This window comes from Bombyx mandarina, chromosome 01 (assembly GCF_030267445.1).
Source record: "Bombyx mandarina strain Sakado chromosome 01, ASM3026744v2".
Lineage (NCBI taxonomy): Eukaryota > Metazoa > Arthropoda > Insecta > Lepidoptera > Bombycidae > Bombyx > Bombyx mandarina.
The window spans coordinates 17,189,722-17,215,739 of NC_143208.1; the positions used below are offsets into that span (position 1 = coordinate 17,189,722).

General features: G+C 34.4%; 3 protein-coding genes across 4 annotated transcripts in view; all 3 read left to right on the forward strand.

The window, feature by feature from the left end:
- The first annotated feature begins 7,096 nt into the window (after positions 1-7,096).
- Positions 7,097-10,383, forward strand: LOC114252775 (uncharacterized). Its single transcript, XM_028187403.2, has 5 exons — positions 7,097-7,137; positions 8,811-9,026; positions 9,292-9,427; positions 9,801-9,928; positions 10,198-10,383. Exons 1-5 carry the CDS (start codon positions 7,097-7,099, stop codon positions 10,331-10,333), a joined length of 657 nt encoding a protein of 218 aa, XP_028043204.1. The 3' UTR covers positions 10,334-10,383.
- A 1,494-nt stretch (positions 10,384-11,877) lies between these two features.
- Positions 11,878-14,942, forward strand: LOC149503623 (uncharacterized). The gene is made up of 3 exons (XM_089738802.1): positions 11,878-11,915; positions 11,984-12,185; positions 14,697-14,942. The coding sequence occupies exons 1-3, from the start codon at positions 11,878-11,880 to the stop codon at positions 14,940-14,942; spliced, it is 486 nt and encodes a 161-aa protein (XP_089594928.1).
- A 381-nt stretch (positions 14,943-15,323) lies between these two features.
- The window catches only part of ago (F-box and WD-40 domain protein 7), a 30,610-nt gene continuing 19,915 nt past the window's right edge, over positions 15,324-26,018 (forward strand). Inside the window, exons 1-5 of one of the 2 annotated variants that reach the window (XM_028187306.2) lie at positions 15,329-15,482; positions 15,934-16,069; positions 20,262-20,304; positions 20,396-21,139; positions 24,676-24,765. In XM_028187306.2, the coding sequence (XP_028043107.2) occupies positions 16,062-16,069; positions 20,262-20,304; positions 20,396-21,139; positions 24,676-24,765 (885 nt within the window). In that variant the 5' untranslated portion in view covers positions 15,329-15,482; positions 15,934-16,061. Of the gene's footprint in view, positions 15,483-15,933; positions 16,070-20,261; positions 20,305-20,395; positions 21,140-24,675; positions 24,766-26,018 lie in introns of both variants that reach the window. The other variant, XM_028187308.2, reaches the window with a different exon arrangement.

The window sequence follows — 26,018 nt, forward strand, 5'->3', positions numbered from 1 at the left end:
TAGAAAAGTAGAACAGTAAAGAAATCGTTTGAAGAGTAAACAGTAAGATCGTGGCTCAGTAACGAGTGTTTGATTCACACGACAGGTGTCAGGACTTCCGAGTTATGTGAATGAATCTTTGAATCGCTTCAACTAGATAGACGAATGTTTAGAAGCGGCAGTTTTTATTTATTATTTTAGTGGATAATCACACGCATATAGGTTGCTTGTTTTTATGGTAGGCAGCGGCTTGGCTTTGCCCCTGGCATTGCTGACGTCCATGAGCGACGGTGACCACTTACCATCAGGTGGGCCGTATGCTCGTCTGCCTACAAAGGCAATAAAAAAAATCTTACATTTTGATGTCCCTGTCAACCGACCCCATGCTATCCCATATCAGGATATTATCGGTTCCTTTTAGTTTGAAGAGTTAGAGCAGCTGTTAGAACAAACTAAGCTGGAACAGCACCTTAGGCTACCAGTGAATAGATAGAGAAAAAAAACATTTGTGCAATTCACACGTGGTAGAAGTGAAACCTTAAAGAAATTTGGCTTAAGATAATGAGACGAATGTAAAATTTCGGGAAGAGGATAATTGCAGGTTTTAGTAATGATCGTTTTGATGCAAAGTTTGATAATTATTTTAAATTTTATTTGTATACATATTAAATAGATTTATTCAGAATGTATTAAGTACGAATATTGGATACAAAGCAGAGCTCAAAGAGGACCACGAACTTATGAAACACTGTATGCTTCCTATCTCATTTTCTTCCACGTTAAATTTTATGAATTTATGTGTCTGTCTCTTTTTACTGTCGCTTTTTCGTTACCTTCTTCAAACGGGGCTTGTGGATAGTATTAAGCGGTAGGCAGCGGCTTGGGTATGTCCCTGGCATTGCTGAAGTCCATGGGCGACGGAAACCACTCACCATCAGGTGGGCGGTATGCTCGTATGCCTACAAGGGCTATAAAAAAAAAACATAGAATTTTGAATCACAACGGTGCTTGGAACTTAGACGCCATGACTCATTATGATGTTTACTGGTAACCCGGTAACCATTTTACATGAGCTGATATGTAATTAGATTGATTTTATTGCAACGTAACAGCTATGATAGATAAGCTGTCTTGTGACCAAACGATAGTCGATTTAGATATTTGTCATAACATAATTTAATATGTGAGTGCTTTTATGTTTGAAAAATAATAAGTTTGGATTTTGAAGTAATGAGCTGATTTTTTTAAACGAACCCAACTTTTATTTACGATACTCCAATCTATGGTTTGATTCTATACATTCCGTAACTCTATGGAAAGGCCATCAAAAAGTTGTTACTGTTGTTTCGCTCGATTTGATACTGTAGGATACTGAGATAAACGCAGGTTTTAATGTGTTCAAATATCGACGCGTTCGTTGCGAATTGTTTCCGAAAAAGCAGGTATCTTTTTGTTATCTTGTTTATTTTATTCGTTCAAGAATTTTCTGGGTATCGCTTAAGTATTTTAGGAATGATTTAAATTGAACGACCTCTTTAAAACATCGATATATTCGTGTCTATAAAAAGGCATTATTGATTTCGTGTACTTACGTAATATGTACATATATCTGTGCGTGTTGGGCAGTTTTATTTTTTTTGTAAAGGTGATAGCTGTTGACCCAAAGGCCTTTACAGCTTCACCGGGATGGTTGAATATGCTCCAGCCCAGCTGGAAAAGGAGAGGTTTGTTAATAACTGAACGAGCGCATCCGAGTCAGACGCTATCATTTAGGCAGCTAACTCGCCACTAACTATAATATCGTAAGGCGTGCTGAAGAGTAATCACCGTTTTAAAAGCGATAATTGAAATAAAATCTTCAACTTTGACGGTTGAACGATCTCATGACCCACCGGTGTTAAGTGGTTACCCACACATGTTAACAATGTAATTACCGCCTTGAGACCTTGACACCTTAAGACATGAATTTTAAGTCTTGGTTCTACAGAACGGCTTCTTTCGAACTTCAACGGCTTTTTTTTCCGCGTCTCGGGGTGCTCCCGCGGTCAACAAGACAATCACACTCGCAGCGTCACCCTGAGTATGCCCGACCGACGGATCGTCGTGGCAATCGTCGACTACCAATGACGCCAGTCTCCGCGGCACGGCGGCCCGTCAGGTACTGCGGACCATGCCACTGGTTTCCTGGACGTACGGCGACGACAGCCACTACCACACCGCGGTCCGCAACCACCAACGCGTCGTCCGATTCTCCTGGTGCTAGCGCACTAGAGTGACGAAAGCGTACGGCGCAGTCTCAACCCTCTCAGGTCGTCTGTGACCATCACGGGAAGAAGTCTGTCTCCTTACAGGGGTCGGAACTGGATGAAAGCCCTCCTCCGACTCCCGACTAGACGACGGTGGCACGGCGCCGAGGGGGAAGAAGAGCTCGCTCTCTCCCGTTCCGCCACCTCCTTCTGCGGGATGGTGGACTTGCAGAAGTCGAGCATAGTACCCACGACGGTCGGCAGCGACAGGTCCGGTCCCATCTTTGCGATGAGCACACGGTGAGCGTCGCTACCTATTTATTCATCATGAGATAGGCAGCAAGCTTATACCTTTTCTAAGACTTTAAAAGTAAAACGCTAAGGAGCTAGCGACAAATAGACAAAATATAATTATCTATTTTTACTTTATCTAATCCGATACTGTATCTCAAAACTCTAAAAATGTAATAATAGTGGTAACCTCATTATCGATTGACTATGAATAGTATTAAATTTAAAATTGAAATTGTTGCTTTCTCCATTAATGATCTACTCGCAAAATATTTATCTAGCTACCTACTCGAAGCGGGTAACTTCAATATCGCAGAACGTTATTGGTATTTACTTTCAAACTCCAATATTAACATCACCAGAGGAAACGATGCACGGTGTTGTAGTACATGAGGAATATGATCACGACATCACATTCTATAACATCCGGTTATTGAAAAAATCGTGAAGTTTAAAATTGAATTTACCTGTTTGACATCACATAAAAGAAAACAGATATGCTATCGATTTTCATCTAGGTCAATCTGAAAATTCGTTTTAATATATAGAAGCATGAATTCTTATGTTAAATAAACATAAAACAAACTATTAATAATATTATAAGACAGTTAAAATCTTTAACGTTTAAATCTATATCATTTTATTTTTTAGATTTTTTGCTGTGTAGTCGGATGAGCTTCTGATTCGTTTGATGGTAAGTGGTTACCGGAGTCTATAGTATCACAACACGAATGCCGTCATCAACCTTAGGACTTGAGATCTATCATCTCTATTGTATAACAAGTACCTAACAATTTTTGCGGGTATGATTTTTAGTAGAGTAAAAGCTCTTTATTCGCGGGGTATATGTGATAGGGTGGACTAGCGGCTATAGCAAATAATTAAAAACGTAAATATTATTTGAAAACATTGTGTTTACTTGTGTATGATAAAATGATTTTACATAATGACACCGCACATCAAAAGTAAAAGAACATAATACAAATTCAAATGCAGTGCATCATAGACAAGTATACGTGGACAGCATCACGACCTTCCAACAACAGGTATGTTCCATAAATATGCCGCGAATAGAGAAACCGAGAATACGGGATGGTAATTTATTTATGATATATATTGGGGATATATAGGATATATATACATAGGATTATAGGGGATACGTTCCTAGGTGACAAATAATAAAAAACAAATATATAAAGAATTAATTTAATTGAAGTGTTTGAACAGTTTTGAAAATTCTTCTGGATATCGTTCTGTTGCAGCAGTGTCTGCACATGCTGCTTCTCCAACGATTTTAATGATATGCAATGATTGTCTCACTTTAAATTTATTGACCAACCTTCCGATGCTTGAAATCCTTCATCTGTACATTCACCACTACCACCACCATCAGGTTCTTTAAAATGAGCGTAAAGAACCTTTGCCTTCTCCTAGACCATTGGACCACCCAGGGGCACCCTTTTTTAGTTGCATTTTTCGATCCATAATGACAATGTCCCTTCCAATTTTTCTATTGCTGGAACAATTTTCGCAGTGAAGTTGAAGCTACAGACGACTGTACACGTTGACATTCCTTCATCACAGAAGTATTTTGTCAGCACGTGTCAAGTACGAATGCCTATAGAAAAATTCGCAGCTACCTGTGCGATATTAACATCGTCATAGCTCTGTCGCTCTAAAAATTTCATATCTTCCGTGACATGTCTTTATACGTAACGTATTGGAAACATTTTTATTATCATATTGCTAAACTCAAATCGACATGGTATTCGAGTGATAGCAAGTATGTATAAAAGAAAGTATAAATGATCGGTGGGCGCTTCCAGGTAAAGGACTTACCCAGTTTTGACATTTTGTAGAATTTAAAAAAAATCATAATTATTTTCAAAATACATAAAATCTATTTCTCTGTGAAGATATTAATTAACATTTGCTTTTATGCTAGCGAGGTTAATTACAAGAAATGTTTACACTGTCTCGTTTATGTAAGCTTCGTTTTTTTGTTACGACTCTTTTTTGAATTTCAATTTCAATATGTTGGCAAAGCGTTACTATACCTCTGTAAAGGCTTAGTGCCTACCTACGGGTATGTTAGAATGCAATCTTGACAGTATAATTTCAGACATTATAGCGTTCCCTGAATTTCGATTGTTAGATGATTCATCCAACAAACAGTTCTAGAGCTAGGTTCAGAGTTATAGAGTTTCAAAGAACATTATTCCCCCGAATAAGGACTAACATTCTATTAACTTGAACACTACACTTAAAATAACTAAGTTTCGTTTAGGTATATTTTTTGACACTACAATATTTAACAATTAAGAACGAGTTCTTTATTGAAAATAAAAGAAAGTTTTGTTGCCAAATTATTTATTACAATAAGTATATTTTAAAAACTAAATAATACGTTCTTAATTGGAAAATTATCTTAATATAAAAATTACATTTCCTGATAATCTTGGTCAGGATATTAGATAAGAGTAATAAAAATATTTTAAAGTCATCGGAGCTCGACACGTTTGAAAATATTCAAGTTAATAGGACGCCGTGAAGTAACTGAAAATTATGTTAAAAGATTTCGTGAGAAAACATAGTGAAGTTACTTAGATTACAATAATAATTAGCATTATTTTATTGGAATCGATGATAAGGTTAACGACCTTTTGTTAAGCGCTTATTGAAAGTTATTTTATACGAATATCATCATATAGCACTGATCGCAATTTCAATTGCATCGAAAACGGATCAAATACTGATCTTTAAACGGTTGGATTAAGGATTGTAGAGGGCATACACGAAGGGAAATGCTCAATATAACATAAACTATTTGGGATCACAGTACTAGTCACGAGGCAACACAATTTGATGTATTTAAAACACCACTTAAATATAACACGAAGAACTATCTCTTTGGGGAAATTTTCAATGGGCCTAATTTTAATTCGGTACAACGTAAACACTTATCTTCAAAAATGTGCAAAATAAAAATTGAATCGAGAAGCGTGGAATACTTTATTTTTATTAAATTTATTTCTTTTTTTTTAAATATTAAATAATTAATAATAAATATTTAACGTCAATAATTTAATAATACTTAGTATGAATTATATTAAATAATAATTTTGTCATTTATATTACTAAATAATACATACGGATAGTTAACCTCAATTGTATTGGAGTGATTTAAATATTCAATTTAAATCACTTCTGATTATAATTCAGACGCACATATAAAATTCGCACTTGTATAATGAAAACAAAATGAAAACACGTGTTTTAAATGTAGAAACTCAAAGCATGTGGATAAATATTATAAATATAAATACACAGTGAACAGAGACGGCGTGCGTGCCAAAATGCGCCACTAACAGAGGTTCCATTTCTGTTTTGTTGGTAGCATTTTTTACGAGTGTAGGTACATGCGCGAAAGTTCAGCTGCGGCTATATTCAGACTCGCCAAGCTACGTCGGTCGTATTGTAATGAGCGATTAAGTGGGCAACTTCATTTCTGTTAATTTAGTGTCACGGTGCGCGCGCATAGTAAAATTTCACTCTCATCAATATTTCACAACGCGCCTAAAGAAGTATAACTTCAAAAAATTACCTAAAATTCTTTACATCGCGTGCGCTACTTCCCAAGCGAAGCCGGGGCGGGCCGCTAGTCCTTTATAAACTGTATCGGCTTTTTCTAGAAAACAGGTTTAATGACCGAAAGGCGACGACGGGGAGTGTGCAAACAAACCTACGGGCGTTTCGTCGAGTGAAACCAAAGTCTACAAAACGTCGCCGGTCGAACTACGGTGACGCCCTCCGGCTACAAATATATTGGAATCTGCAAAACCTCAAACAGCGTGAATTAATTTGTCGGATTAAATATGGTGGTTCGAAAGATTTAATGGAACGAAGGCTAACAAAAAAAAATTACAAAACGAAACACACGACCTTTGTGCGGCAGATATAGGCAGAATGGTACATTGTGCATCTAACAGTGTGCCCTGTAAGTATGAATAAATTTAACGGATATTAGATTCGTGTATTACTTATAACTCAGAAGAAGCAGTACCCGCCAGAGATTATGATTAAACAACGGACGCTTCAAATTGAAGAAAACAGTAAATTTATAAAAAGCGGTAACAGAAATAGGTAATTTTTAGGTTTTTAATATTCTAAACCATCTCTCATACTCATGCTTGCTCTGTATGTTTTGTTTGTTTCTTTTAGGACCGCATGGACTTTAATGTTCATTAACTTAGGAAAACTTTTGCATATATAAATGAATAATTGAAGAAAAATCAAACATATTTTCTGTGAAGGAAATCTGAAAATGATAATTTTGCATTATTTTGATAATACAGAATAACTAGCAAAAGTTTGATATATTTTTTTATTTTTAAGGTAGTTGTTAGAAAATTTTAAATTTTAGTATAAATATTTATAATAATAAAATGCGAATGCATAGAACGAAAAGCGGATGAAGTAAAAGAAGAAGAAAAAACGGAAAAAGTCCTTCCCTGTTTCAATAAGTAGGGTTGACATTAGACAGATGATATCGTAAAACGCCTGGTAAATCCCTGTACACCATGATAAAAGGACATTCTGAACCGACCCTAAATGAGCTCAGGTAAGGGTAAGAAAACTAAGGAAACCAGAAACTCAAATTCGTTTAAATATATTTAAGCACGTGGATGTGTTATGTGGTGGAACACTAAAATAGTAAAAACAAACTCATAATTTTCTTACATTCAGAAGGTTTTTATTTCGCTAAATAAATTTAAAATCTAGTATTATGGTCATTGCGAATCAAGATAGTATGTAATTCAAATTTTTTATTCGTAGGGAATTAATGAATCTCGTCCTCATGTTTACACTGAACGAATTGTTAAAAGAACATTGACAGCGTGAAATTGAATCCTTTAACATAATCAAAGTTCAAACAATTTTGCGTCTAAAATATTATTTTTATGTCCATTGCTGGCCTAGATTATCAAAGCAGCATTTCTTTTAATTTATTCTTATATGTGATTTTTCAAGTTTAAAACTCTTCTGTGTTAAACTTTATTAACTTAAATCATGGCCGAAACGGTTGACAAAAATTAAGATAATTCGACGTCAAGTCAACCTGTCGAATATCGCTGAAAAATGACATGAAATTTTTCGTGCAAAATTTAAATAAATTAAAACAAACAAAAAAATGATAGAAACATAAGCAAAACAATTTAAACACTTTCAACGTGTTTTTTGGGGACTCGTTTCAATTCTGCAAGATGACAAGGTATGCTCGTTATCATGATTGGCCCAGATTAGTCTAGTGCTGAGAAAGGTTCCGTACGCATAAGTATTAACCCACTGAGTTTTTGCCGGAGCTTCTCAGTGAGTTGCGATTTCGATCCGGTAGTAAATTCAGCGAAGCAATGCTGTTGCTAGGGCCAGTGTTAGCAAATTCTCTCAGGTTTAGCCCGTGAGCTCACTTACCAGTCCGTGAGTAACTAGATTAGCCCGTTAGAATGCCAGCGATTAGGTAAAAAAATATATATTTCTCTTAAATAAAAAAAAACGTTATAATTTCCAATATCGAGATTTTATTCTTAAATTTTAGAATACATGTTTATTACTTTATTGCTTTTTAATACGCTGCAGTCACCTTTATAGTTAACAACCTTCAAAGAATAAAACATAATAATTAACATCCGTCTTCTTCCTGCCTACATCTGTGAAGGAAGCTAGTTCTTATGAGCTCGGACAGCCACCACTTTTTTCTGTTTATATCCCGAAATGCGTTTGGGCTGGAAGACATGAGACAAAAATCTAGAATTCGGTTTCATGTCTCTAATATGTTGTCTATTGGACCCGGTTACAATGGCCACTAAATACCAATTGCCAATCTACAACTACTGGAGAAAAATCTGATCTATTGAATGTGTGCATAGGCTATTCTTTTATGACTTGAAGAATATAGTAGAAGAATAATATAGATGGAATATATAATAATACTAGCCGTACTCGCCCGCTTCGCTGGGCATTTAAAATTAACATTATTATTTATTGTCATTATTATTAGGGAGTCCAACACTCATATAAATATTAGCCTATCCATTAAGTACATGTATTTTCATACATGGATACCAAGTTTGAAGTCAATCGGATGCATGGTTCAATAGTTATAACGGAACATCCGTAAAAACCACTATAGATTTATATATAGTATAGATAATAATATAGAAGAACATAGTCTTTGAATTACGAATAAAAATTTAAAGATTAAATCATTAATAACGTTTCAAAAATAACATTCAGCTGCTGCACTTGCGAGGGCCACCATAGCGGTGCTAAGTCGAGTCTGCCGCTGGTCTGCCTGGTTCCTCGCGATGGAGCATCTTCGGAAGCCAGGACAAAGCCCCGGCCTGCATCAGCTGGGCCCACAACTCAAAATGATTTCCAGTTGCTCGACGAGGAGTACATCAGGAAAAACTTTAAGTTGCCACAGAGGGCGTTGTATTTGGACCCGTATAGGTGGATATTCAAGCTCGAAATTAAAATAATTCATTACTAAAATGTGTCCATACTAAAACTTAATATACTAGATTTTTTTTAAAAGTATTATCAATTTATAATTTTATGCAGTTATTATTCCCATGTATAGCAAAAAACCCAGTACAGTACCTACCTTAAAACCAGTGGTTTAATTTAAAATTAATATTATCTTGTATGTGTAATGTTTGTATCATTTACAAAAAAAAATTACGTAAATGATATATTAATTAATGACTCATTGCAGACGTCCCCTTATAACCTTTCCGATGACACAAGAAGACTGTAAGCATTTCAACTTAGCCAGAAAGTATAAGATTAACCAACAAATATTGGACGGTTACTTGGATCCCGGAGAATCAATATCTGCGCCGAGCGTTTTCGTTAGTTGTTTTAAATTATTTGATCAAAGTATTTAACAAATTAGGTATTTTTTTGAGTTTGCAAACTGGGCGTAGTGTGAAACACCAGATATATTGATGAACCGATTTGGGAGTGATGGATCAACACCCAACTCATTCCCGCTGTTCACTATTTAGTAGAAAAGCTGATCTTTTTAGGCATATCCTAATTACTATATTAGTTACCTTTATTGCATACTTTATTGGTATAGGGGATTGTTCAATGCCTACAACAGCTTCTCACACAACACGCAACCTAGACCATAATTGGTTACCTGTTCATTCACCCAATTAAAACTTTCCTCATTTTAGTGTCGAAATTTTTTAATCAATTCAAGTAATTTTCGCTTTTCAGCCATATATGAAAACGAAGGCAGAAAAGCAAAGCGAAGCTGATGATGATGAAGAAATAATATACATATTACAGCTTCCTGATTATGTATACAAATGTCCTTTGCATAGTCAAACCATCAGAACGCCACGGTACCTATATTTCTTTCAACATCTTGTATATCGCCAGGTTATTTTGTTGCTAGCGCCATCTGTTTTCTTTTATTGTACATGGGTTAAAACCCATGCTTCGTGGCATGTTCTAAACTCGGCGTAGTTTTTAATACTGGCAACAGATGTCACTACACAGCAAATCATTTCAAGATTTTTTATGAAAAACTCAAAACATTTCTATTATAAACAGCTATTTATTATTGAAATTGTTATTTATGATAATTTAGTTTTTTATATTGTGATTGAAGGTTCATTTGGCATTCTTGTAAGAAATCAAAGAAGGAAAAAGGCGGCGAGTTGAAACGAGGTGGAGGACCGTTGAATAAACCAAAACCTTGGCTACTCAGCAGACATACAGACTTTGACTTGTTATCACAATGGTGATTTATGTTTTTATTTAAATATACAAAAAAAATTATAAGAATAATAGTTTACATAAACAACTAATACAACGAATTCCGCAATAAAAATATTACAGAAGTTTATTTTGTTTCATTACCTCTATCAGCTTTATTGGTTTGACAACCAAAAAAAATTATTTGTAGCTTTTGAATCATAAGTTTCTATTAACATGAGTATTTGAACGTTACTTTTCTTAGAATTTATACATGCGGAGTTTGCTGCAAAGCAATAAATTGTCTAGGGATAGATTCACGGTACTACTGAGCCGATTACTGAAACTTAATTTTGTATTTCGATTTCTATTGCTTTCTGTTCTATTTATGCTTCCTATTCTATTTATCTATTTCTATTGCTTTTAGTACGAGCTCAAAGGTTGACGAGTCCTTCAATCATAGCTGTGATTACATTTCGATTATTTTTTTAATGTATTTTCAAAGGTTCCACTGGTATTGATCTTGCGATGGAAATATGTTGCAAGTTGAGATTTTATGAGTAAGGTTTAAAACAAAACAACGATAATCACAGGGTAAGGAGCAGTATATTTGTCTCTGGCACGGCTAATATTAGTTTACTCTCGCTGATATTAATGGCTGACAGTAAGCAATATGTATATAAGTATTAAACGGTAGGCAGCGGCTTGGCTCTGCCCCTAGCATTGCTGACGTCCATGAGCGACGATAACCACTCACCGTCAAGCGGGCCGTATGCCTGCCTACAAGGCCAATAAAAAAAAAAGTAACAAATATACGTCACAAACTAATGCGCTCATAAATAGTATAATATAATAGTCATTTTATATTATACTAGCTTACCCGGCAGACTTCGTAGTGCCTCAATCGATAAATAAAATACCTAAACTTTCGTATAAAATAAACTTAAAACAAACAAAAGGAATCCGTCCGACGGGGGACACATCAAAGGAAAAACAAAATTGTTATTTCTATTTAATTCCGAGCATTTTCATATTTATCTACCTTTTAAACCTTCTCTAGACCTCCACAAATAATTTATGACCAAAATTAGCCAAATCGGTCCAGCCGTTGTCATGTTTTAGCGAGATTAACGAACAGCAATTCATTTTTATATATATAGATAGAAGATAAATAGAAGATTATTTATGAGCTAATTAATTCGTTTAGGTGTATCAGGTAGGCACGTATGATTTGTTTTAGTAAAACAGTTTACAAACAAGTTTCGTTAAGACTTTCGATAAGCTATTTATTTAATAAATTTTTAGGAAGTAATATTGTGAATTTCACACAATGCACATAATATTTATCCTTAGAGTAAACATTAAAGCAAAAACCTACCAATATATTATTGTTTATAGTTAGTAATTACCCCCTAATTAATTTATTCGCTAAATTTACCAACGAACTTTAAATAATAAGGTCGTATACATTAACCTCTTTCATGTATTGCATGAATAATATTTGACGTCTATCATATTATTATGAACAACGTTTGGAAATAAATAAAATAATAAAATTTTCTGTTTGTGCAGATTCATTGAACGTAACATAAAAATGACTGATAAAAATCTTATTGCAAAACTTGCTAATGTGTGAGTATGTCGTTTGAGCGTTTAGGAAAAAAAACAACTTCTCCAAATTATATAATTTAATTTCTTAGGCCTTTGGAGAAGCCCGGCTTCGACGCTCTCAATATGACCGCTCCGTTTATGGTACAAATGAACCCGGACGGTAAATGGAATAGTTGTAAACCAGAAAACTTAGACGAAGAACGCTTAAAAGCAGTCGTACAATATTTAGTAAAATCGAAAGCAGTATCTGCAGCTCATAGTTATTGTACACAATGCACTTCCGGGAATCAGGTATATATAAATAGGATAGAATATATAAATACTATAGGAATGTTACATACTCCACAAAGCTTCATTTGGCTTAAAAATAACTCAAGGTATTATTCTGTTGATATCAACTGGCCAGGATTCGAGATGTATTTGTAATATTCGTAATAGGTTTTAAGTTTTTTTTTACCATGATTATTGCCTTCGTCAATTCGCACATTCTTGACCACTTATAGTTGTAGATGTAAGTACATTTTCTCTTACTGGTGTTCGTGATAGCTCTATTCACACCATGGCGCTAAGTAGCACAAAAGAAGAACTCGGATCTACATTACTAGCAGCAGCTACCAGAGCCCCTAGTTGCTGACGTGCACATGCCAGCGATCCGTGATGCGTTGCTGATTGATTGTTCCACAGACCCACTGAGTTTCTCGCCGGATGTTCTCAGTGGGTCGCGTTTCCGACCCGGTGGTAGATTCAGCGAACAACTGCTTGTGCCAGGGTAGAAGTTAGCACAGTCTCTCAGGTTAAGTCACGTGAGTTCACCTATCCGTCCACGCGTGGTTGGAATAGCTCCTTATGCCCCCCACACACGTCGTCTCGCCTTGTCGCGGCGGTGGGGCTTAAGCGTGTACCCGACACCGTGGAGCAGCGTTGTCTGCACAGGGGTACCGCGAACTAAGTAGACTGCACACTGTGTTCCCTTTTCCCACCTTTGCTGGACAAAGGGTGCGTGAAGGGGGAGAGGGCTCCCTTTTGGAGCCCTCTTGGTTGCTAGGTTTTGTCCCCGGCGGCTCTCTGGCTGCTAAAGGGAAAGGCCCTCCAGAGGGAAGTGCCGGTACGCTGGCGTGGCCACAGCGTGGTCAGACGTGTGGGTCTGTCAGTAACGGTAGACCCCACGTGTATGAGAAGTGAACCGGAGGGCACTCCTTTCCGGTCGCTGGTTGCCATGTCCCCGGTTGCCTTTTGGCGGCTACAGGGAAAGGCTCTCCATAGGGGGGTACCAGCTTACCGGCGTGACTTCGTAGAAGCATATCGTAATCCCTACAGAGTAGGGGACGAGGGCTGCTGATTAGCAGGGACCGCCGGGATGGGAACCTCTATAAAAAATACCCTAATCCTAAGCTTGTGACGTGCCCGATGATGGGATGAGTGGCTGGAGGGAGTCCAGTCGTGAGGACCGTCCCAGGGGACCGACCCCTGGTTCAATAACAAAGGAAAAAACAAATGATGGCACACTTAACCAAAAAAAAAAACGTTATTTCAGTTAAAATTTTTATTAAACGGTGCAATTTGCTCTTCATTCCGTCACAATTTTCGCTGATAAAGTTGATATAAAGGTCTTCGTCAGTGACTTTGTAACCATAGTCCTCCGTTGCTCCATAAGATAGATAATGTTATCTTTTCTAGTGTAAAAGACTTTTAAAAGGATCTTCGATTAAAAGAAAATGCAGACCTAGATTTATTGGCTTGCGGCTATGCAGATATTGATATTGACGAAAGTATCCTCCAGTAATCTATCAGTTTACCACCGATCGGAAGATTTTCAATATATTTCATATTGCCATTAGAGTATTGTGGAATCAATATTGGTAAAAGCGATATATTTTTCTTGCATCGTTGTCTTGTAACCATTTAAGAAGATTTTAATGGATTCACATTTTTATCTTTCTAGTACCCCTAGACCATCAATGAAATAGCATTTTGGTTTACGATTGGAATCATTTACAAGCCTGAAAAATGGCATTAACGTTTTTTTTTTTGCCTCTATGTTGATACGTGTTGCTCTTCTAAGACATAAAGAGATGGCGCTATACGATGCTGTTAGCACGACAATAGTCCATCGAAAGCGGCTCTGTCGATTTGGAGTAATATTTTACCGTCCCAATTTTATTATTTATCTTACTTTTATCTAAATATGAAACTTAAAAGTAAGCTAAATGGGTAACGTTATTTTGTAAAGCCATTTCGTAAAGTTCAAAGATAATTAAATAATAAAGTAACGTTCAACAATAATAAGTGCATTAGATATTTACAAGATGGCGTTGTTAAAGTTTTGCATAATAAGGGTTTTTTTTCAGGGATGTGGCCAATATAAATTAAATGAAAGCCCAACCTTTATATAAAAACTTGATCCACAACGTTATAGCTGTATCTGGGATACATGAATATATTTTTACATTTTTTTCATATAATCTTTTTCCGACCTGGCAGACGAATATACGTCCCAACTGATGGCAATTATTTACTTTCGCTCATGGACGTCAGCAATGCCAGGGGCAAGAACCAAGCCGCTGCCTACCGCCTAATACCTACTCTCTACAAGCCACGTTTGAAGAAGGACATTTAAGTATTTTAGAATTGCTTTATTCAAGACATTGGATCGATAAATGTCCTTGTATAAAGGTTGTGAAAAAAGTGAAACATTACTTTTTCGAACTGTTTTCAATGTAATTTGTTACTTGTATTAAAAATACACTATTAGTTAATGATATTACTTATATTAATATATTATATTTAATGATACAATTCCAGAAAAATGATTCGAAATCGAATTACGTACCAGTCATCATGATGCCAATATACCCAGCAGACCAATGTCCATTTGATATGGATTGTGAAATAAAAAAAATGAAAGACTCTGAAATTAAGACTGTTAAAAAGACAAAAAAATTAAAAGAGGTCAAGGATTCAGAAAAAAGCAATGAAAGTAAGAAGACGAAAAAACATGGTTTTGTATTGCAAAGACTTACGGATTTCGATTTACTGTCACAGTGGTGAAAAGAGATAAATCAATTTTTTCCACTGACTGAGTTTTTTTGCAGTGTTCCTTGTTGTTTCTAGTATTTAAAAATCTTAATTTTATTACACGTTTATTGTTCGGGGGTTTTTTTAATTATACTACGAACTTAGTGGTTCATATATTATTCCTCTACCTAACCTAATAAAGCTAAAAGGAAATATTTCTGTAAGGTATGATTTAAATTATTACAGATTTTTATAAAGATAGTCACTAGTAAACTCAGGAAACAATAACAATATTCTCTGGTTGGCTTTGCCCTAATTAGTGCTTAGTGTTACCATAGACAATGTGAGCCAATGACTATACCAGCTGTTCTTAGGCTGAATATTACCAGTACCTTTGCTATACCCTTCCCATTCTCGTTAAAAAAGTTGTCGTACTCGATGGTCACCACGGTGTTTGAAGTCGATGGAATAAATGCACATTGCTATTTTTTATTCGATTACAATTAAAATAATGTACAAAAATATGACTAACCAATGATATTATCACAAAAATAACTGCAAAATAAAAGCCAGGTGAGTGGTTTTAGTGTGCATACGCGTAATAGGGTACGTCAAAGCAATTAGCCCTCTCCTAGATCTCGTACGACTTTTATGTTTTCACGTCTATCCCAGGCGGAGTTGATTTTTCCAGGATGCGTCTCTGTGCATTCTTCTATCACTTGTACATATAGGTGAACAGTTGAGAGCCTGGTCCATAGTTAACATTATGCAAAGGTCAGATAATTTCGCCATAAATGTATGAATTCTCCCGTTAATTTTTTTTTATTAGGCGATCGTGCATGTGTATTCTTGTGCTGTGACAAAAAAGTTTGTTTCGGTGGCGAGTTTCGCCGTAAATTTTTTTGAATTAGGAAGAGGAGGCATACTTCGTAGCTACGCACTTCCTGCATGGACGATTGTTTAATCACGTATGCGCGGTGTTACAGTCTACACCTAGGATTTGCGTTGTTTCTTTTGTCGCTAGTCTTCGGGAGTGTAGTGGAGAAGCTGCCCAGGCTGTAGTCCAGAATCCTGGGAGCAATTGTAAACATGTTGCAGCCTTGATTATGACATTGGTATCAACTAGTGTGCAATAAACACTTGTTCAACACAATGGCCTTGTAAGTGTTCTCACTGTTCCTTATCTAATTGTCTAGGCTTATTCTGTTATGTTGGTCTGTAAATATTTAATTTATTGTTTTATAGATAACTAATAGTCTTTTCTATTCTTAATCATTCATTTTCACATGATACATGGAGACTCCCTTTGGATAGTTATGGCTTCATTTAAGGTTATGTGTTTCCATTGCTTTTATTGGTTGTGTTGGTTGTTGCATTTAGATAGCTCTGCTCTGCCAACAAATTTTCATAAATAATATATTTCAACAGTAAATTTGTAATATTATAGAAAAACATTAAACATAAAATAAACAATCATTTTATCATCTTAATGACCATACCTACATCGTAAACAATTATCGTTAATGGGCAACTAAACAACAACAACACAATCTTATTAAGAAATTTCTGCTATCAGTTTTGCTTGCTATAGCGAACGTTTTAAGGAATGAAACTGTTATTTAGTTTTACCTAAGTTTCTACAACTATGTCAGCTGAAGAATGAAAAGCATAAAAAACACAAAAATACAAGTTGGCTTTGAGTATAAACATGAATCTCATGAATTGGTTAAAGTTATAAAATCTGCTGTTTATCAATAATATAAAAATCAATTGCCACATGTGCGACCAAGTATCACTCTAAAACTGTTTCACCAAATCGGCTGATTTACTTTTTGTTTTGTTTGTAAGGGTAAGGTTTCTATGATAACTGTAATAAAGTTGAAATCTTACAATCTAGTGACAATTAAAATTCTGTATTGGTTGTTCCAAAGTTTTATTAGACATTAAATAAAGAATTGCAAATTAGAAAATGACAAAAAATTCAAAATTTTAATTTGCCTATATTATCTGCCTATATTATGGGAATGAGTATGGGAACATTGTTAGATAACACAAGTATTTTGATCATCGAGTATTTCTTATTTGCAGCATAAGATGGCCATGATCACCATGCTTTTACCATTATATGTTTTTTAATACATAATAATATGGTTGGTGGCTTTGAGCCAATCGGCCTACATACATGAATTAAAATATATATTAACTATAGTCATTGTTGTTAGGTCTTCAGTTATTTATGATCTTTATTTTAATGTGTTAAATATACTGAGAAATTAATAGTCCTGCTATTCATCTATTTTATTTTGTGAGTGTTTTAAAATGTGCTCAATGTTAATTGCATGTATTTGATATTATTACAAATATTTATGACACTATACATCAGTTGATTACATTTAAATCATTAATTATTTAGATATTTAGATAAAAAAAAGGAATGTAATTAAGCACAAAGGTTATTTAAAATTGAAGCTTGAGTTAACATATTGAAAAACACAGAAATTAAGAAAGTCACAAGACCAATTTTAACACTTCCAAAACTTTCCAAACTTTAAAGCGTATAAAAGATATATGCATATCAAGAATCTAATTCAAATGTTGTTAATGTTAATAAAATCCAAATTTATCATTTTACTTTATTCAAGCCATAGATACAAATGGTGGTAATATCTTAAAGTACCATTTTAACTGTACAATTAAAAAAAATGAAAGCCATAACTGACCAATTCTCAATATATTTTTTTTTTTTTATATTTCTGCATATAATATTAAACTAAAATAAAATTAAAAGGTAAAGATAGCTGAGATGTCACATGGCTCAAGTATGCAAAAAAATAACATGTTCTTGCAATCAAGAAGAATTGTGTAAAACGAGAATACTGCAATATATTCTTAGGCAAATCAAGTACTGCAAAGATGTACATTAAAGCTTGCATCAGGTACCATGTCATGGGGAACGTACCTAGGCTGCATCAGTGCAACATTTTGACTCTAAGATAGAGATGTGATTCCATTATCATATATTTTTATAGCACACAAAAATTATAAAGAAAAAAATACAAAGGGTAAAATTGGGTCAGCCACATCACGGCATGCCGATTCAAAAGACGCGCGCGTATTCTACCCTTGAGACCTATATTTATTGTGGCCTTTGGTTCGTACTAGTTGATAGCTGAAGTTGCAACACGTATAAGTACTATAGATGCATCTAGCTTGCATCTAGATTCGACCCCTCGCTCCAATCGATACAGCCTACCGCGCGCATTTGCCGGGGTTTACAGTGCAACAGGCTAGTAGTTCATAGCTTCACGGCGCCCCGTTCATTACACAGATTAAGTTACGTTAGCAAATTTCATTAGTAAAAGAGCGCACGTTACTTGGTTAACACATTTTGAAGTCAAAACCGCGAGGCGCCAATTTCGCTGATTGCCCGTTATATTTGTACTAATTTCATCATCATTTTAATCAATAATGCTGTTTTTCAATATCAACCGTAAATACAATTTACAGAGAGTGAAAATGCACCAACCAACTCCTCATCACATGTATGTAACTTAATAACAATTCATTAATTAATGTTACTTTTCATATTACTAGTGATTGCTTTCTGATATATATTTTTTCTTTCGAAAATCCATGTTTTCCGTGATAATATTATTTGTTGTATGCCAATTTCATAATGTGCCATGAAAAAATATTTTATAGGGACCGATTGCATTGCATGCCTGATATGACCCTTTTATTACAAGTCATTGTATGATTTCCATATTTAGAAGTTTTTACAAATAAAATCTTGTTAGACTAGGTAACTTGTTAGGTAGGTTCCTAAAAAACTAAAAAAATAATCTGACATGCACTTTAAACTAATTACAAGATTTCTAAATGAAAGCGATATAAAAAGAACCTTAAAATTGCCTGACTTTGCTATATGTTGAAATTTATTACAAGCTGAAATAACATATTGTACTTATTGCAGAGCAGATATATTTTTTTTGTGATCAGTTTTGCCAGTAATGTAGTAATTCTTTAAAAACTGTAAAATATTGAGCATATTTAAAAAAAAAGAGATCCAACTCAGCAAACAGGGAACAATTGATTTATTTTACAATTGTTCAGCATCTACAACAGTGCTGAAACTAGAATATTATATTCTACTAGCTGACCCGGCAAACATTGTTTTGCCATATATAAGATTTGTAGGGAAATTCTAGTGTAGAAAAAAAAAAACTAACTTATTGTAAGTGTGTAAGGATGTGGTAAATGAGTGAAAGAGGTATGTAGTGCTGTGAACGATGAGGGAATATATAATAAAAACAACAAAACCTCATTCAACCACATAATACCTCATTATAACAAAAAAAAAAAGTCCAAATAAAAAAATATATGTTAGGGGTGGACAACCCTAATTACTTAGGGGTATGAAAAATAGATAGTAGCCGATTCTCAGGCTTACTGAATATGCATAAAAATTTTCATGAGAATCGGTCAAGCGGTTTCGGAGGAGTATGGGAACGAACATTGTGACACGAGAATTTTATATATTAGATATTCTAGAAATCAGGAAAATAAGTTCTCCTCAATGTAAGATTAGTGCTGTTCAACGAGCTCTACTTTTTTCTATAAAAGTCTCATTGATTGATATTGTTTTCTCTTTCTTCATTGATGTGCCGGTCATTGAAATGTAGGAATATATTTCAATTTATGGAGAAATTATATGTAAGCAAGACATGTTTACGTCCTTACAACTAAATACGAAATGTATTTGTTATTTAATTACCGATAAAGTCGAGATCATTATTTATAATTCACCCTCCTTGGAGTGATATCTCAATCCGTTCAAGGACACCAACACAGGAAAGGACTACCAATTTCCCTAAACACAAAATATTTATTTCTATATACACAAATTTAATCAGCCTATTGGTAGAAATCATATTTGCATTTGAAACGGAGTAACAGTAAATAATAATGTTTATTAGCTTTTTAGTATTTGCGAAAGACATTCTAAGATTAATCTCGTATTGTTGTGAAACATTAAATATGTACATACATTATTTTCGATGTTACCAGATTTCTTTTTTTAATAGAACATATTATATAGTTGATTTGTATTTATTCGTAGTTAAGAGAACACTAAAACTAATTTTCATAGCTTTTTAGCTAGTGCACTATATTGGTCGGATCACAATCCATTTTTGTTTTCTTTAATTAATTATTTCTTTGGTTGCAAATAGAAATATTCCTCTTTATGATTTGTTATCATATATATATAAATACAGTTGCTGTTTAATCATATAAAAAATATATTTACAGACAATATAACATGAGTTTAATGTATTATTTTACTGTGTACAGGAGACCAGCTAATGCACCAGTAAATTCTTCAGCTTATAGAAGAGTAAGTGAAAATATAATAATATATTATTTTTGATTACCCAGTAATATGCAAAATGCCATTGTCAAATAAAACGTAAAACTTTGTTCCATAGTACACGCCCTCTATGATGGAATCATCATGTTCCCACACTTCCTGTAATATATACGACGGAGCTAATAGAGTCTTCGAAATAAATGAACGTAAGACTGATGGCGCTGCCAGCGTTGTTGACAAAGGCGGTCACTCGCGGAGCACTGGGCGACAACAGATAGATGACATCGAAAGAGAAGACTTCGACGAGGAGAATAGGATCATAAATCAGTGCTCTAGCATGATAGTGGACGGAAAGCTGGCGGCTGCCTCCCACTACTCTGGAAACTTATCGAGTGCCAACTCGAGTTTAGCGTCCAGTTCCGAGACAATATCGACTTTATCAAACATTATCACTAACTACAGTCTTCCAGGATGTAGCAAAGACTGCGAAGATAGTAATACTACTATAAAGAATATGATAAGTAGGAAATGTGACGATCCACAGACTGACGAGAACAATCCCGATTTTATGCAGAAATTGTTGATCAGTGGAGTGCAAGATAATGTGGATTTTCCTAAAGGGAAGATGTATAAAGTAGATCAGGAGGGTTACTGTGAAAACGACGGTGAAGGCTGTGATATAGAGAGGGTGGGAGGTCCAGCGGGAAGGACTAGTTCAAACGCTTCGAGTATTGGCAGTGCCAGTTCGGATAGCACGAAGGATTTTAACGTACCGTCTACCTCAAATGCTGAAAGACTGCTAGGAATCGAGGATAGGAGCCTGGAGGACAGAAGAAATGACCCGATACACTCTAAAGCATCGGTAAGCCATATAAATATTAAGGGTTAAAATATGAAATTGCCGATTTGTACTGAAAATTTTAAATTCGTTTTTTTTTTTCATTGAACGTATTTATTTTATCAAAATATCTACCATTATTATCTATACATTGTTATTCACTTGTGTGGGCGGTCTTCCACGTGGTTCGTTCTTCAAATCATAATTTGCATCACGAAAGCGTTTAAACCAAAATTGCACAGTGCGTTCATTAGCAGTAGCAGTCAGTCCCCTCTCCAAACGCAATTGATATTGCGAGCTATTTCTGCAGCCTTAGTTCCGAGTCGGAGCTCGTATTCAAAAATCACTCGAATTTTCGAAGTATGTATATTTCTCGTCTAAGCTGAATAAAAAAAAAAAACTAAAAGTCGATAGTTAAATGTTGCACATTTTTTAAAAGAAGAACCTCATAGGTACCATTTGAAAAAAGTTTCACTCAAAAATCTCAAACCATGAAGGTTCTATGTTAATTCGTAGTACCTATTACAATAGAACGGTAATTTCATACTTTAACCCCTATTACCCACACTAACTGAACGTAAATCAATAAGCAAATTGAATCTAAATAACCATTTTCTTTCTTTCATATGCTATGTGTACTTTTTGGGGCAAATTAGTCATAATAGTCAAAATGTCGAAATGCCCCAAAAAGTATTTTGACAACGAATCATGTTTTTTGATTACGATTAGAATTATGTGGTTTGCTTAAAAATAAAATTATGCTGACTTTTCTTCCAAGTGTTCCAATTATAATTAAATATTGCAGTCATCACAGAAGTGCATTAAAGCAAATAAAATATGTAAACTTTATTTACATAGTTGATCAATCGCTTGTATGATATATGACTTAAATAATATATGTGCTAGTGATAATAGCAGACAGATTCAGTATAATCGGAGAAAATGTCCTTGCAATTGTATTAATAAAATAAAGTACATTTTGTGTAGACTAAATGAAAATAATAAACGCTAGGTTTCGTATTTTATTAAAATTAGTAGTATTATTAAGATTAACTATACTTGAGACCTTAGATCTATACTTGAGACTTATACTATCTTACTACTACTTACCTATGAGTAACTATACTTGAGACCTTAGAACTTATATCTCAAGGTGGGTGGCGCATTATTGTCGTAGATGTCTATGGGCTCCAGTAACTACTTAAGACCAGGTGGGCTGTGAGTTCGTCCACCATCTAGCAATAAAAAAAAAAGATTCCTAAAATAAAATTTAAATCAGTGTTTGCGTGTGGAAATGCACATAGATTAAATTATGATTATGAATGCTTCATAACGCATGGATGCCGCACGCATTTACATAGTCTCATTTTACCCTGCCCCGATGCTGTTGCTTTTATCGCCTATTCAAATTACTTAATATTCACCGGGTCCATAATTTACAAATCGACTTTTCGCATTAAAAGTGTACAATTTCCAAAAATATTCGAACTTGAGTTAACATGCGGTATCATTTGGTATTACAGTATAATCAGTATTTTTCTCATAAATACTGTCAAAAGAGCGTTGTTTCGTTTTTTTTTTTTTTTAGTTTACCTATGTTTTGACGATTATTAAAAAAATTAATACATAATATTATCTTACTTTAAAAGACAGATAATGTAACTGGTAAAAAAAAAAGTTGCAAAGATTATTAATATTAAAAATATCACATGTTCAACCTTTAAAATACTCTCCTGTAAAATTAGTAAGTTTTGAGATTATGCAGTTTTAATGAGAGAAGACGAAATAATGTTTTTAATATAAAAATAAAGTTAATCACATCTAATGCGATCGGCGTCTGTAAACATTTTATAGGTAAACAAACAACAGCGGTTGTCCGTGAGGTGTACGTAAACGTTGCTAGTACAATCAATTCGACAGGAAAATCCCGTATGTAATAATAATGGTTGAAATAATAAGTAACAGCAAATAATTGGCGAGTCGACAGGAAGCCAAATAAAATCTGAGTTTCGAAAAGTGGGTCAGGTAAAAGGGAAACAAACAATTTAGCTTAAATGTTTTCACCGGTACAACACTATTGTTTAAACCCTTCTTTGGACTTTGAACATAATTATGAGGTGATTAAAAGCTTTTTAATGTGAAAAACTTTTCGTCATTGTTTTCATTTGTACAGTACAAAATCGATCGACACTTAGTTCGTATATCATTTATAATACGTATATTATTAGTATTTCGACATTATATATTGAGCCTAATATTGAACGACGATTTTGTAATGTAGTTTTATGTATTTAAGTTAACGGTACCTTATTTATTGTATTGTGATCAGAAATACAAGCGCTTGCCAACTTCGCTGAAATTGAAAATTTCGTTAAAATATTCCATTGAATTCATGCATAGTTCCATAAATAGTTACACACTAGAAAGCTTGTAAGATTCCGATCGCGATTGATCGCGTTAGTATGTCAAATGGCAGGTAAAGGGCGTGATGCAATTTGTGATGAAATTTGTACATCTTTAAGCAAGCACTTAAGTACTACTTTATTTATTGTTTTTTATTATTATTGAGGTATTACTAGTGGCCTTGAGTACTCCGAAACGGTTTGCGTTGGATTGTATTTTTTTTTCGATTAATGGTGATGAACGATTATTAGACCTCATGCTGTAAATCCCGCTGTCCATGTTGAACCACGAGGTATAAGTCTCAATGGTAATTTAATGGCTTAATGGCGATCCGACCTTTTAAAATCGAAATGTATTACTGTTTCAAGGTAGAAACAGGCATGGTGGTGGTACCTAACCGTGCGGGCACACAAGACCCCCCACCACCGGTAATGAGATAGCTTATCGATAATAATAATTCGTTCGCTTAAGTCCTTCACTTTGGTCCACCCGACTCTGGGCTTGTTGTAATTGAAAAATATCGATGCATTTTGAACTGAATGTCGATTTTAGGTGCTATCGATAATAATAATTCGTTCGCTTAAGTCTTTCACTGGTCCACCCGACTCTGGGCTTGTTGCAATTGAGAAATATCGATGCATCTTGAACTGAATGTCGATTTTAGCGAAATGAGTTTTCTCGTCTGCTTCTCCGCTAGTTGATAGCTCCGCCCGGTCTATTGTGCTCGATCGACAATTTAAAACGTTTGTAAGTACATTCTGAATGACCAGGAAGCATCTCGTTTATCACCGCTCTTCGTGTGCAGGGATAATTTGCCTCTTGTATCAAATTATTTCCGACGAATTATAACTTGATTTTGAATTATTGTGACGTCACAGGTTTTGATCTTATCGATTTAATAAAAAAGTTCTTGTTCTTATCGATTTAATAAAAAAGAGCGATTTGAGACAAAAGAGTACATTTAAAAATAGAGCGGTTACTTAGAAAAAGAAAATTAATATACTCACTTAAGTGAATGACTCGTTCAACAATGTTAAATAAACGTGATCGGTTTTCATAATCGATGCTTGAATCGGTAATAATCGGTAATTTGTTTTGGCGGATGCATTACTGAAAACATTAAATAACGAACATTAACTAGTACGTGTTGTTTGCAGCAATATTTGTTGCGTTTCTGCGATGGCACCGATGATTCTGATGAAGAAGGAACTGAAGAGTCTTGGTGTACTTGTCTTTCGTCGCACGAGGTATGTACTAACTAATAAATAGTTATAATAATACGTATTAAATTATATTACAGCTAATATTTCTATTTTTGTGCGTTTGCATAGTGTATTTGATTAGAACTACTGGCCCCGCAGTAGTCGAAACTCGACTATAATTAATTAAAATTACAAGTTTTAACATTATTATGGTTCTATTGTCAAAGACTATTCAAAGACTATACTTCTTGCATTAGACGCCTTCAGCTCTAATACTAGGACCAGGCTTAAGGACCCCGGTAACCCGTGCAACCTTACCCATGCATCAGCCCGCTGAGTTTCTCGCCGGATCTTTTCAGCGGATCGCGATTCCTATCCGGTAGTAGATTCATTCGCGAAGCAGCTGCTCTTGAGTTGTTAGGTCTCCTTCGTAGGCAGCTGTTAGCAAATTATACCCCTCCTGGCTGAGGCCAGAGCCTTTGCTATAGCACTATACGAGTATACAAATAATATTAAAGATATACAATATTATAGCAATGACAAAAGTTTGACAATAAACAAAGAGTAGGTATATTATTATGTGTGTGTGTCAAATACAAGATAGTGTGTGTAATGTATTTTTTATTGATTTAATGTATTATTAATGCATAATTTAAAAAAGTATCACCCAAAAGAGTGAATTCAATAATATATTCATTATTTCTATGTATGTTAAATATTATTGTGTTTAGATTTTGTTCAGTTATGTGAACTTATAAAAAAAATAGTTTGGTATATTTTTGTGTTGGAAAATATTCGTTTTGTTTTTCAAAAAGTGCGAGTATTATTCTTTGTTCAGTATCCATTGATGGGTTTTTGTTCACAAAAACGTTTTATTACAAGTACCAAAAAAATAATAATGTCAATAGTAAAATAAGACAACAAACAAATTTAAAATAAATATAAATCTTGATTTTTCAATGATTATGGAGTTTCGATCATTGGGTGATCACTAGTAAATTATAATTGCCCTAAGGCATTACAGTACTTACGCTCGTACTTTTGTTATTATAAGGGATTTTATATTTAATTTATATTTATTTTATTTTTGATATTTATATGATATTTAATTTACTTACGTGTTTAAAGGAACAAATCATTTTTGGATGGATTTATATAATAATGTTTGAAAGAGAAAAAAATATTTGTTGTTTTTATTGGTATTTCTTAGTAAAAGCTTGCGTACTGTGTAGGTATGTTTTGTTATTGAAACTAATTCAATCATTTCGTTTTGATTTCAAGATAAATCATTCATTTGT

What these genes read in the sequence shown, in the direction of transcription:
- LOC114252775 (XM_028187403.2), top strand. Translation starts at nt 7,097, where the DNA reads ATGATAAAAGGACATTCTGAACCGACCCTAAATGAGCTCAG. An exon ending in TTGTATTTGGACCCGTATAG is followed by an intron (nt 9,027 to 9,291) that starts GTGGATATTCAA and finishes GACTCATTGCAG; the next exon opens with ACGTCCCCTTATAACCTTTC. An exon ending in TATCTGCGCCGAGCGTTTTC is followed by an intron (nt 9,428 to 9,800) that starts GTTAGTTGTTTT and finishes TTCGCTTTTCAG; the next exon opens with CCATATATGAAAACGAAGGC.
- LOC149503623 (XM_089738802.1), top strand. Translation starts at nt 11,878, where the DNA reads ATGACTGATAAAAATCTTATTGCAAAACTTGCTAATGT. An exon ending in ATTGCAAAACTTGCTAATGT is followed by an intron (nt 11,916 to 11,983) that starts GTGAGTATGTCG and finishes TTAATTTCTTAG; the next exon opens with GCCTTTGGAGAAGCCCGGCT. An exon ending in AATGCACTTCCGGGAATCAG is followed by an intron (nt 12,186 to 14,696) that starts GTATATATAAAT and finishes ATACAATTCCAG; the next exon opens with AAAAATGATTCGAAATCGAA.